The 12659-nt window shown below is 41.0% G+C and overlaps 1 protein-coding gene and 1 non-coding gene across 2 annotated transcripts in view; both read left to right on the plus strand.

Annotated features, from left to right (window-relative positions):
- Positions 1-3057: 3057 nt before the first annotated feature.
- GMPS (guanine monophosphate synthase) overlaps positions 3058-12659 on the plus strand; it is a 57786-nt gene continuing 48184 nt past the window's right edge. The window contains exon 1 of the mRNA XM_036243107.1: positions 3058-3287. Coding sequence (XP_036099000.1) covers positions 3261-3287 — 27 coding nt within the window. The 5' untranslated portion in view covers positions 3058-3260. The remainder of the gene's footprint in view (positions 3288-12659) is intronic.
- Positions 12086-12189, plus strand: LOC118617955. Its single transcript, XR_004956911.1, has one exon. It is a non-coding gene; the product is annotated as a U6 spliceosomal RNA (small nuclear RNA).

Consider the following 12659-nt stretch of genomic DNA (forward strand, 5'->3'; position numbering starts at 1 on the left):
AATGAAAGTGAAAATTATCTGTAGGAATTTGTGGGATATTACTAAAGCACTGCTTAGGGATACATTTATAGAGGTAAATATCTATAGTAGAAAAGAAGCTCTCAAATCAATGATCTTAGATTCTAACTTAAGTTAGAAAAGGAACAAATTAAACACTAAGCAAGCTGAAGAAAGGATAATAATAAAGCTGAAAGTAGAAATAAATGTAACAGAAAGCAGCAAAACAAATAGAGAAAATAAATGCTGTGCTTTTGAGAAGATCAATAAAACTGGTAAACTTCTAGCCATACTGATGAGAAAAAATAGAGAAAACACAAAGTGTCAATATCAGGAAAGTGAAAGTTGATATCATATAGATTTCATATATTAAAAGAATAAAAAGAATATTATGAATAACATTATGCCTATAAATTTGACAACACAGATGAAACTGACAAATTCTTGAAAGACAAAAATCACCAAAGCTTAAATAAATAACTTAAAGTGCCCTGTATCAAAATTAAAATTAAAAAAGAGCCCTCTAGATAAACCACAGAACTTTATGCATGCATGCATGACCAATGGACATAGACAACAAAACTGGGGATGGGGCGAGGGGGGTGGGGAGGAGGGAGTCAATGGGGGAAAAAGGAGAAATATCTGCAACCAAAACAAATTAATAAAAAAATAATTTAAGAAAAAGAGCTTTCTATCTATTTTTAAAAATGGAATTTTTAGTTAAAAATCTAATTACAAAGAAAACTTCAGGCTCAGATGACCTTACTGGTGAATTCTACACCAACTCTTCCAGAAATAATTCCACAGAAACTCTCAAGTTTATTCTTTGAGGCCAGCATTGCCCTGATACCAAAACCAAAGACATTACAATAAAACTACAAACTGATGTTCCTCATGAACATAGATACAAAAATTTGAAATAAAAATTTTAGCAAATCCAATCCAATACATAAAAAGAAAAATACCTCATGATTACTTTAAATTTATCCCAAGAATGCAGGGATGGTTTAATATTTCAAAATCAATCAATATAATTTACCACATTAACGAATCTAAAAAAGCAAAACCGCATGACCATCTCAATAGACACGGAAAAAGCATTTGACAATATTCATTCATGATAAAAATTCTCAGCAAAATCGGAATAGAAGGGAACCTCCTCAATTTGATAAAGGGCATCTATGAAAACCTGTAGCTTATGGGTGAAAGACTGAATGTTTTCCTCTACTATCACAGTGCCAGTGAGATTGGGCACAGAAATTTGAGAACTTCTGTTTTGGATGAGTTTGGGGCCCAATATGCCATTGAACATCGAACAGGGGAATATGTAGAGTAATATGGATCTCGAGCTCAGTAGAGAGCTATCAAAACAGAGCCTATTAAGGTATTTTTAAGCAAGCCTATATTTTAAAAAAGTGCCCTAGGGAAACAGGTGAAGAGAAAGATGAGAAAAAGGTTAGGAATGAAAATCCTTAAAAAAACCAACACTTAAGCCTCTTCCTGTAGGATAGATATAGGAAGAAGGGAAAGAAAAGGTGACCAAGAACAACCCTAGAGGTGAAAAGACACCTCTATGCTGTATTGTAAGGAAAATCCAATTTTAAGAAAGAGCAAGGGGTTAATACAGTCAAAAGTTGCAGAAGAAGAAAATAAGATGTAAGGATTCTTGTACATGCCAATATTCTTAGCCATAAACATAAGTGACCACTAAAAAATATTGGTTATTATCGGTTACTACAGTTCTCTGGGTTGTTCATACAGATCTATCAAGAGAATCCAGTATCCACGGCTTTAGAAAGTTCTAGTATCTAATTTTCAGCTCAAAAATGGAAAATGAAATGCTCTCGTTGAGTCAGAGTCCCACTAGCATTTTGGGCCTTTTGTTTTTTGAGTATTGTACTATTACACTTTCCCAGATCGGGTACCCATTATCCTAATGTGCAGAGGCACATTATCTCACTGAGCCTCAATTTCCTCATTAGCTAAAAAGTGGGTAAGAACATCAATCCTACCTCACTAATTTCATGGGATTGATCACAATAAAATGAGTTTTTGGAAGTCAGGGTTGTCTCACTTTGGCTCCTTAATACCTGCCACAGCATGAGCTCAGCAAATTTGGTTTTCTGTAACTGGACATTGGCTCAACAGCTTTGCTTTGCTATCTGGAAGCTGTTCCAAGTGTTTTTATTTATTCCCCAACCCCAACTTAACCTCTCAGGTGACCAAATTCATAGCAATACCTCACCCTGACGGGTGTCAAAGAGTAGGGGGAAGGTCTGCAATCCCTTCTCCACAAGCAATCCAAACTGAGCTTCATGACTGGTCCCTTGGTCCAGCCGCTCCCAAACCTCTTCCTTTTGGAAATTCGGCACCCGTTGTGGAACTTTTGAGAGACCTAAGTGATCAGATCACACTTTCACATCTCCTGAGACATCACCACGAAACGCTTCAAAGCACCCTTGCCTCTTCCAGGTCCCCAAACCTGAGATGAAGCCGCGCACCTGGGCTCAGCTTTCCAAGGTTTCCAACTCAGCGGCATCAGAGTCTGTCCAAGGCCGCAGGTAGGCGGGAGAAAACAGCGTGCTGATTGCGGCTGGTGTTTTCCATGGGGGCGGGCCTTAACGGCGGGGGGTGGGACGGGGCGCCTCTGATCCCTCCTCCTAGGGCTCGCTGCCCAGTGCGGGGTAGGGAGGGGCGGAGCCTTCGGGACGCCGTGGGCCCCTCCTCCCAGAGGGCAGGCAAGACGGAGGCGGAGCAAGTTCCTCTCCTAGGGGGCGGGGCTTGGCGGCGGGGGCGAAGCAAGGCGCCGCAGACCCCTCCTCCCGTGGGCGGGCAGGTCGGAGACTGGGCGGGTTTATCCTCCCAGAGCAGGTCTCTGCGGCCGTGCGGACTCGGAGGAGGGGCCCAGGGCTGAAAGCCCCGCCTCCTGAAGCAGGCTGGTTTAGTCGCCGCGGCAATTAAGGGCGGGGGGCAGTGCCCGCGATTGGGCAGCCTGGCCAAACGGGCTCTGGCTCCTCCCAGTGGCCGGCTGGGGCGGAAGCAGGAGGCGGGGGTAGCGTGTGCGCTGCTGGTCTCCTCTCCCGCTGCGCTGGGGCCCGCGCTCCGCCGCCGCTGCTGGATTCGGCGCTTCGCAGGCGGCCAGTTTCTGTCCGCACCCGCCCGCTCCTCAACCAGGCCTTTTTCCCAGTCGTGGCCCGTGGCGTCCACCCGGCCGGCCTTCCCCCGCCCCGTCTCGTACTCTGGCCGCTGCGGCCCCGGCCTCGATGGCTCTCTGCAACGGAGACTCCAAGGTCAGTCTTTGGCGTGGGGTCCCTGCCTGACCGCCTCCGGACGAAGGCGAGGCTCAGGGGCCGCGGAGCCACCGCGTGGGGCCCTTCCCGCCCCCTCCCCCAAACCCCAGCACAACCCTGCGGCCCGGGCAGCGGCGCGTCGGGGAGGTACCGGTCGGGGCCTGTGGCATGTTTTCTGCTCGAGAGCGGCAGGTGCTTTGTTGATTTTGTCTTCGTGTCGGGGTTCCTGCGCCCGCTGAGCTCTGGGCGTCGGGGAGGGCGTGAGCCCCCTGCGGCCGCACCGCCGGCCCTGGTCTCCCGGGTGCCGCTGTGGGGCGCCGAGTCCGCGGAGCGGGGCCCGAGGGTGGGGGTAGGGAGGCGAGCCGGTGTGTGAGTGTGGCGGGGGCTTCCTCAGCCCTCATCCCGTCCCTTGAAGAGGCTGGGGGCCTTTTGTGGAGATCGCGGGGCCCGCCGAAGGCAAGGCTGGGTCCGGGCCTCGCGTGCGGGGATCGAGCTGGGCCATCCTCTCGTCTTCCCGCCACCCCGTTTCCCGCCTGCCCTCGGTGGGGCCCGCCCCGTTCCCCCACGCCAGCCTTGGGTCTTTCTCGGCAAGGCCGGCCTCGGGGAGGTCGCGTGACTGCAGCCCCCTACCCGCCCTCCCCCGCCTCGGGTCCTAACGGGTGGCCGGAGGGTCGCGCACTCCGCTCCCCTCCCCCATCCTCCGAGAGCAGGAGCGTTTCCAACCCCGCCCCCACCAGCTCGCTCCTTATTTTACACGTTCATTTGCCGTGGTCGCGGCTCCCGCCGATGGGAGCGGGCTCCCGCCGCTAGCCGCTGCCACCGCGCCGGAGGGCTGGCGCAGTCGGGAGTCCCGGAGTGCTGGAAAAGTTGGTAACTTGCTGTGCCCAGTGGGGAGAGCGTGTTCGGGCCCTGCAGCGCTTCTCGCCACCTCCAGCTCACCTTTTCTTTAGACCCTCTTCCGCTTCGCTCTGAACCGAGCACCTTCGCTTTCATTTCTGTATTAGGATTTAGGTTGGCCTGGCCTTTCTGACCCTCAGTTTCTCAGTGGGAAACGGCAGTTTTTGAATTGCGATTTACTTGCGCAAGACGTACCTCCAATGCTCTGTTTAGGGCCTGGGTGTAAGAGATTACTTCATTACATTTCATTCAGGTGTGTGGAATTTTAAACGTCAGGTGGGAATTGGTGTTGAAAGCGGATAGTGATGTCTTAGTGGCTCTTAACCTTCCTAATGCCGTGACCCTTTAATACAGTTCCTCATGTTGTGGTGACCCCCAACCATAAAGTTATTCTTGTTGCTACTTCTTAACTGTAATTTTGCTACTGTTATGTCTTAGGCGACCCCTGTGAAAAGGTAGTTCAACCCCCAAAGGGGTGGCGACCCACAGGTTGAGAACTGCTTAGGTAGTATTCTCTTACAAAGGTGGTGCCTAAGTGACACTAGTGAGTCCTCTCCATGAATTATTGCATAGTTTTAGTAAACATTCAGATAATGTTGGTTGAACAAATGAGTCAAGATTATAAAGTAGCTGATACATATTCTTTTAACCCAAGGAAATTGATGCGCAGACTCGTTGGAGCTCTTTTTCAGAATTAAATAGGTGAATGAAGACACTCAAACCTTTAGTTTCTGACTTGAGAATGTAAACCCCAGTGTACAGCTCTTTCCTGTACACTAGTTAACAGAACATTTTTCTTCTCTTTTATTTTGAGCCTTACAATTCATTGGAAAGATTCATCTTTGTCCTGGTAGAGGAAATGACTGTGTTATTAGGACTAAACCTAATTTGGCAAAGTATGTGGTGGTTAATTTTCACAAAATTAAGTAACGGAAAAAAGTTAAAGACTCAGTTTCCAAATTATCTGTCTCAGGAGTATAGAACGTATACTTTTTTTCTAGCTGGTATTTTTTGTTTGTTTTGTTCAACTTGAATATTAAGGAGTATCTTGATTAGTTTGCTGTATTAGAATCTCAGGTGAATTGTTGATTAACTTATTTTTATTTCAAGGTCCTGTATGTTTTATAGCATAATAGAGAAAGAGTGTGTGTGTGTGTGTGTGTGTGTTTTGAACTCTACTAACAATTAGATATGCACAGAATTGGAATCATTTTCAAGAGGATCAATCCAGGAAATAACATATTTAATCAAATATGTTATTTCATGTACTCCTAAGGGCAGGGAACCCTACAATTAAACCACAATGCATCATTAATCATAGGAAACATTTTAAATGAAGAGGTGTTTGTGCGAAATATGAATAATAAAGTAGGTGAAATAAGATATTTCTAAGAGATCCACCTGGAAATCTGAGTAGGCATCTATTTTCTATAGCTTACCACTGAACCATCTTTTCTTCTGGAGTGAAATACAAATACTGAACTCAAGCTTACTTTGTACATCTGTTGTGCCTCCAACAGTTGTGTGTAAATCTTCATAAATTAAAGTGAGGAAATAACTGATTTTGATTTCTATTCTGGTGCATTTAGGTTTTTATCGGGAATTTCTACAATGACATTTTTTTTTTTTTTACATGATAGGAATTTGGGAGAGATCTGACATCTGTAAAAGTGTTTGAGCTATTTTCATTAGTTTTGTCCATAGAGTATCATTTTAGAGCTGGAAAGGACCTTTATGTGTTCCAGCTTCATATACTGAAAAGACGTAGCTGGTACTTAGAACCCACTTTTTCTTTTTCTTCAGGGCTACTTTGGTTAACCATCCCAGGCAGATATTTTTGCTTCCTTAACAAATGTTATTTAAAATCTTAATATAAACGAGCATAGGCAGTCAGTAGTTCTTGAAAAAATGTTCACAACTATTCAGTGTTGATATGAATAGTATATGTCAAGTATTAGACATAATAATTTCTTTCAGTTTTATTAAAATAGGTTTATCATTGTAATGGTCTTTGGGCTAGAGTCGTCCCTTGTCACTTCGCTCTTCAACTTTCACGACTTCACTCTGTTGCGGTTTTTTCAAATATATTCATTAAAAAGTTGATCGAGACAGTGAAAATGATACAGCGCATGCTGGGTTGTCTGAGTCAATTATACACCCCTGTATTAAAATTAAAATTACTGTACACATGGACTGTAGGCCTATGTATTCGAGCACCCCAGGAATCCTTCAACACCAGGTGCAACCACTAGAGTCTGGAACAGATTAACTGCGATAAACGAGGGACAACTGTGTATAAATAAAGAATCCTACTTCGTGGAAATTCATTTATCACAGTAGAGTCTGGAACAGATTAACTGCGATAAACAAGGGACAAATGTATTTGTCAAGTTTTGGCCGTATCCAAGCCTCAGACAGTTGCTTGGTTGGAATAGAAGTAGGACTTGCCCCACCACCTTCACTGAAATATCAGCTGAAGTATTATAAATTAAAGTTGGATTAAAGTTGCTTTATAAAATACTTATTGAAGTTCTAAATTTAGACTTGGCATTTTTAAGTATAAGTTTTTGTGTTGATGGGAAGGAGGACCTGAGATTTTTATCTGGGATGCATTGAAAATTAACTTTTTTCTTTGTTTATAATCCTATGGTACATTTTTTCAAAGATCAAAGATGGTTTGTTTGTTTTTTTTGCTTCAGACTTTGTTCTGTCTGTTAAGCTATTAATCTAGAAAGGAAGAGCTATTGCAAACAAAAGGAATGGCTTATAGTTTTTATTGTTTTCTAATCTTAGACTTGAAAGGTTTTGAAATTCCTCTAGGAACTTCAGATGACCTTGCCTTTAGTGTGGGAACTTGTCACTTAAGGAAAATAACTGTCTTTCAAGAAGTAAAAAAAAAATAAACTTGTTCTTTACTTCTTCAGATGTGTTTCATACTGGTTTTCTTTTTAAGGCCATTTAATGAATTATATGCCAAAGGATGCTATTTGATGTAGTAAATAATTATTTGCTATCCACAATGATCAAGAGTTCCTCTATTACGGTACTTAAACAGTTTTCATGACTCCTGCTGACCTAAATTCTATTTAGAAGCTCAAAATGAAATCCTCAGGGTTAATACATTTTTTTTTTTTTTTTTTATCCTCACCCAGGACATTTTTCCATTTTTTGTTCAGGTAGAGTGGGGGGCGGGGAGAGAGGAACAGACAGAGAGAGAGAAACATCGATGTGAAATGAACACATCAAGTGGCTGCCACCCGCACGACCGACCAGGGCCGGGGACAAACTGCAACCGAGGTACACGCCCTTAGCGGGAACCGAACCCGGGTCTCTCAGGACCGCAGGCCGATGCTCTAACCGCTGAGCCAAACCGGCCAGGGCAGGTTAATACATATTTTTGAAGAACTTTGTAAATCAATAACAACGACGACAAAAAAAGTAATTGTTTCGAAGAATTTTGAACCTTTGTATAGCATATATATTTTTGAGTACTGTAGAATATTCTTTTTTCCATGCTTATTGGAAAAAATACAGATGTTGTTATATTTGCTCAAGTATTACAGTAGTTCAAAAAATAGGTTTACTTTTGTAATGTGATATTGGTTGATTTGCTTGTTGGTGGACTCTTGCCATGGCTTTGGGTTCCTGGTTTTGAGGACTCAGGGATGTTTTATGTAGTTATGTCTACACACTCCCTAATAGAGTCCATCATAATGTGATAGGGAATAAGGTATTTTGTTACAGTAGTGTGACCATATATTCTTTGTCTAAACTGGGGCACTTGATCATAAAATGAGGTGTAAAATAACTTAAATTTCTAATTGCTATAAAATAATGTTACCAAACAAAATAAATAATTGTGGATTTACACAATAAAGTGAATAAATAAATGACATGACTCCTGTTGCATGAGTGTTCAGATTACTCTCTTTGACCATTACGCACAGGAACATATAATGTCTCTTTCCTGCATGTATTTCACAAACTCTATTCACATTTTCCACTGATTCAGCTGATGGTGGTGGCCTTGCAAGCTGAGGAATGGCTAGAACTCAGAGAGCAGGTACACCAAGTGACTGGCAGGGGTAGCAGCGTCAAATATTTCTCCTATCAGCACCCAGGACTGGATCGAGGTAGCTACCCCTAGTTGCCATTGTGCAAGTGTACTTCATTTTATCAGGAAAGAGAGAGAGATTATCAGTGGTTGGCTTTCAGATGGAACCTAGAAGTTAAAGTGAGAAATCTGTTCACTGCACCTGCATTCCACACAGTACTAGATAAAGGCATGGCAGAAGGTGGAAATATAAAATAAATGTATAATAAATTCATCTTATCTTACTTTAATGCAGTTATTCATAATAATTGGTTAAAAATGAAAACTATTAGACAAATGTTAAGCTGGGTAGGATGTGGGAATAATAAATGTAAATTAGAACAGTCCTGGGAAAACGGGGCCATATGGCCACTCCAACTATATAGAGTACATATTGTCCTGTTTTGGATCTTGATTTCTCTATTGACATGTATTTAAAATTTGGCTAAAATTAGAGAACCCAGAAATTGACCCAAGACAATATGCTCAATTAATATTTGACAAAGGTGGAAAGAGCATACAGTGGAGTCAAGACAGCTTCTTTAATAAATGATGTTGGGAAAATTGGACAGCTACATGCAAAAAAATGAAGCTAGACCACCAACTTACATCATACACAAGAATAAACTCAAAATGGATAAAAGACTTAAATGTGACTCATGATTCTATAAAAACCCTAGAAGAAAATGTAGGCAACAAAATTTCATACGCTGCAGAATTTTCATTGATGCATCACCTAAGGCAACAGAAACAAAGGAAAAAATGAACACATGGGACTACATCAAACTCAAAAGCTTCTGCATAGCAAAAGAAACAACTATCAAAATGGAAAGGGAACCCACTATACGGGAGAGCATAATTGCCAATGATACATCAGATAAGGGGTTAATTTCCAAAATATATGGAGTAGTCACACAACTCAACAAAAGGAAGACAACCCAATTAAAAAATGGGCAGAGGACTTAAAGAGACACCTCTCCAAACAGGACATACAAATGGCCAAGAGACATATGAAAAAATGCTCAACATCACTAATCATCGGAGAGATGCAAAGTAAAACAATAATGAGGTATCACTTCACACCTGTCAGAGTGGCCACCATCAACAAATCATCAAACAAGTGTTGGCAAGGGTGTGGAGAAAAGGGAACTCTAGTACACTGCTGGTGGGAACGCAGACTGGTGCAGCCACTGTGGAAAACACTGGTGTTATCTCAAAAAATTAAAAAGTGAATTGTCATTTGACTCAGTGATCCCACTTCTAGGAATACCATAAGAAACCTGAAACACCAATCAGAAAGAATATATGTACCCCTGTGTTCATAGCAGCACTATTTACAATAGCTAAGATATGGAAACAGCTCAGTTACCCATCAGTAGATGAGTGGATAAAAATGCTGTGGTACATATACACAATGGAGTACTATGCAGCTGTAAGAAAGAAAGATCTCTTATCCTTTGAGATGACATGGAGGGACCTGGAAAGTATTATTCTAAGCGAAACAAGCCAAGCAGAGAAAGACAAATATCACAAGATCTCACTTATTTCTGGAATATAATGGACTAAACAAATTGATGAACAAAATAGACCCAGAGACATAGAAGTAGGGTACAGACTGACATTCCTCAGAAGAGGGTATGGGGAGGGATAAACCACAGAACTTATATGCATGTATGCATAACTGATGGACATAGACAACAAAACTGGGGACGGGGTGGGAGGGGATAGGGAGGAGTCAATGTGGGGAAAAAGGAGAAACATCTGTAACAAAAATAAATTAATAAAAAAAGGGGGGGGGACGGCTTTCATAAGAAATAAAGTATCTCTCCCATTCCAAAAAAAATTAAAAATAAAATAGATAAAATTTGGCTAAAATTCAAGCCTAATGTGCATACAATATACTAATTTTCTCTGAATTAATAACTATGTTAAGAGAGTTAATATAAAATTCTTAAAAACTGTGTGTCAAATTACTTATTTTATAAAAGTTGAGAACCTGCAATGTTTGAAATTAACCTTAAGGAAAAATAAGTATGCATTTATTTGTTTTTTGTTTTGTTTTTTTTATCCTCACCCGAGAATATTTTTCCGTTTTTTTGTAGAGATAGAATGGGAGGGAGAAAGAGGAAGGGAGAGAGAGTGAGAAACATCGACGTGAAGGGACACATCGAGTGGCTGCCACCCGCACGACCAACCAGGGCCGGGGACAAACTGCAACTGAAGTACATGCCCTTAGCGGGGAACCGAACCCGGGTCTCTCCGGACCGCAGGCCAACGCTCTAACCGCTGAGCCAAACCGGCCAGGGCATAAGTATGCATTTATATTTTAATCTCTAAATCTGAAGAATCAGTGTAATGTATGCCTTAAGATCACGGAGAGCTAAGCATGATCATAGTAATTTTATACAATTTTACCCTAATTCTTAAATATTTTTGTTATCTACGGCCAAGGAAAGCAGAATCATTAACTTGTTATTAATTCAGAACCTGTCATGGATATAGTATTTAAAATTTTTCACTTTAGGTGGTATTAGAAAAATTTTCAGAAAGACGTGTGTGATACTAATTTCTTGCTCAGTAGTTTGTGGGTCAGTTCAGCAGTGCTGAGCTCCACTACTCTTATCCTTCTCTTGAGACCAGTAGGCCCATGGAGATGGCAGGAGCACAGAAGACAAGTGGGAACATTAAGGTGGCTTATGGCTCGGCACTTCTGCCCTCATTACATTGGCTAAAACAACTCAACTTGAGTAACTGAGCAAGGATAAAATGCAAATAACAGGACAAACTGCAAAGTCACATGACAAAAGGCAGGATATAGGGACTAGTAACAAAGTAGGGCCAATCATATAGTTGGTTACATATAGAAAATTACAAACTTGTACAAGTAAAGCAAAGAGTACACTGTCCCTATCAGTCATGCAGCTCAACAGTTATAAACACATGGTCAGTCTTCCTTCGTATGTTTACTTAGTGCCTCACAGTAAGGGTTACATATGCCTGGTCTCTAATTTTGTATGTTAAGATTGATCAGTTGATTCAGATATTGCCATCTTATCCATTATCAAGTTTCTCATCAGTCTTTCACCTGATGATTTTAATAGTTAGTGCCTAGTTCAGTGCTTCTCACAGGTCTGCAGTAAAAAAAACCATCTAAAATTTTTTCAATCTAGTGAGGATTGCTATTTTTGTAAAATAAAATAAATTTTTAGACAAGTGAAATTTAAAAATTGAAGGCACAAAAAAATAAAAGCCCCTATTTTTTATTGTAGGTTCAACAGAAAATTGCTCTGTCAACTTGTAATACAAGTTTAATACTTATATTAAAATTATAAAAAATTTGTGTACTTATATAAAATTTGTGTACTTTTCTTATTATGAACTAGTAACAAACAGTTTGCAGATCATCATTGGTTCTTTTGTGAACCACAGTAGCCGAGGTCCATTATTTTATTAGGGATTGCAAAATGGTGATATTCTAATTCTATTCTTTTTGTAATTCTTCTATAAAGAATTTCCTCTCGTTAACTGTATAGTTACTTGTGGTAGAGTTCCTACTGGAAAGGCAGAATGCATGCTTAATTTCTTCCCATTAAGTTCACTAATTTTGTTAATAGTTTTTCAAGTTTTATTGGTTCATTATTGTTTTCAACAGTGTGTAGTTGCTACAACAATATAAAGGGCCACATACAGAAAGGCCACTAGGTTTGTGAAGTATAATAGTAGAGTCTTGAAAAAATGGACAATGTATTAAATACCTGTGAAATAGTGACATTTTACACATTACAATATTTTTAAACAAAAGAATGTAGTGCTTGCTTCTACTGCACATGTATTAAAATTAGGATATAAAGAAGATTAGCCTGGCTCCTGCATAAGGATAACATGCAAATTTGTGAAGCGTTCCATATTTTTAAAAGAAATAAAAAAATATATAGGTCTCTTCTAAGCTAAAATGACTTCTTAAAAGTATTTTAGGGCCTGGCTGATATGGCTCAGTGATTGAGCATCGACCTGTGCACTAAGAGGTCACCGGTTCAATTCCAAGTCAGGGCTCGTGCCTAGGTTGTGGGCCAAATCCCCAGTGAGGGACATGCAGGAGGCGGCCAGTTGATGTTCTCTCATGAATGTTTCTATCGTTCTCTCCGTCTCCCTCTCTTTCTCTCTCTCTCTAAAAAAATCAATAAAGAAAAAAATTTGTTTTTAAGTGTTTTAGGCATAGTGATTAAATATGAGAGGCAAAATTGAGTCTGTTAGAAACTCATTATATTTAGGAAGAGATAACTCTGATTATCTTTCATCTCTGCATGAAAAATGCCATCTTTAGTATACTCATACTATAGAGGGATGAATTGAAGAGAGGCTGTGAATTTTGGTCCTTTTTC

Source organism: Molossus molossus, unplaced genomic scaffold (assembly GCF_014108415.1).
Source record: "Molossus molossus isolate mMolMol1 unplaced genomic scaffold, mMolMol1.p scaffold_m16_p_5, whole genome shotgun sequence".
Lineage (NCBI taxonomy): Eukaryota > Metazoa > Chordata > Mammalia > Chiroptera > Molossidae > Molossus > Molossus molossus.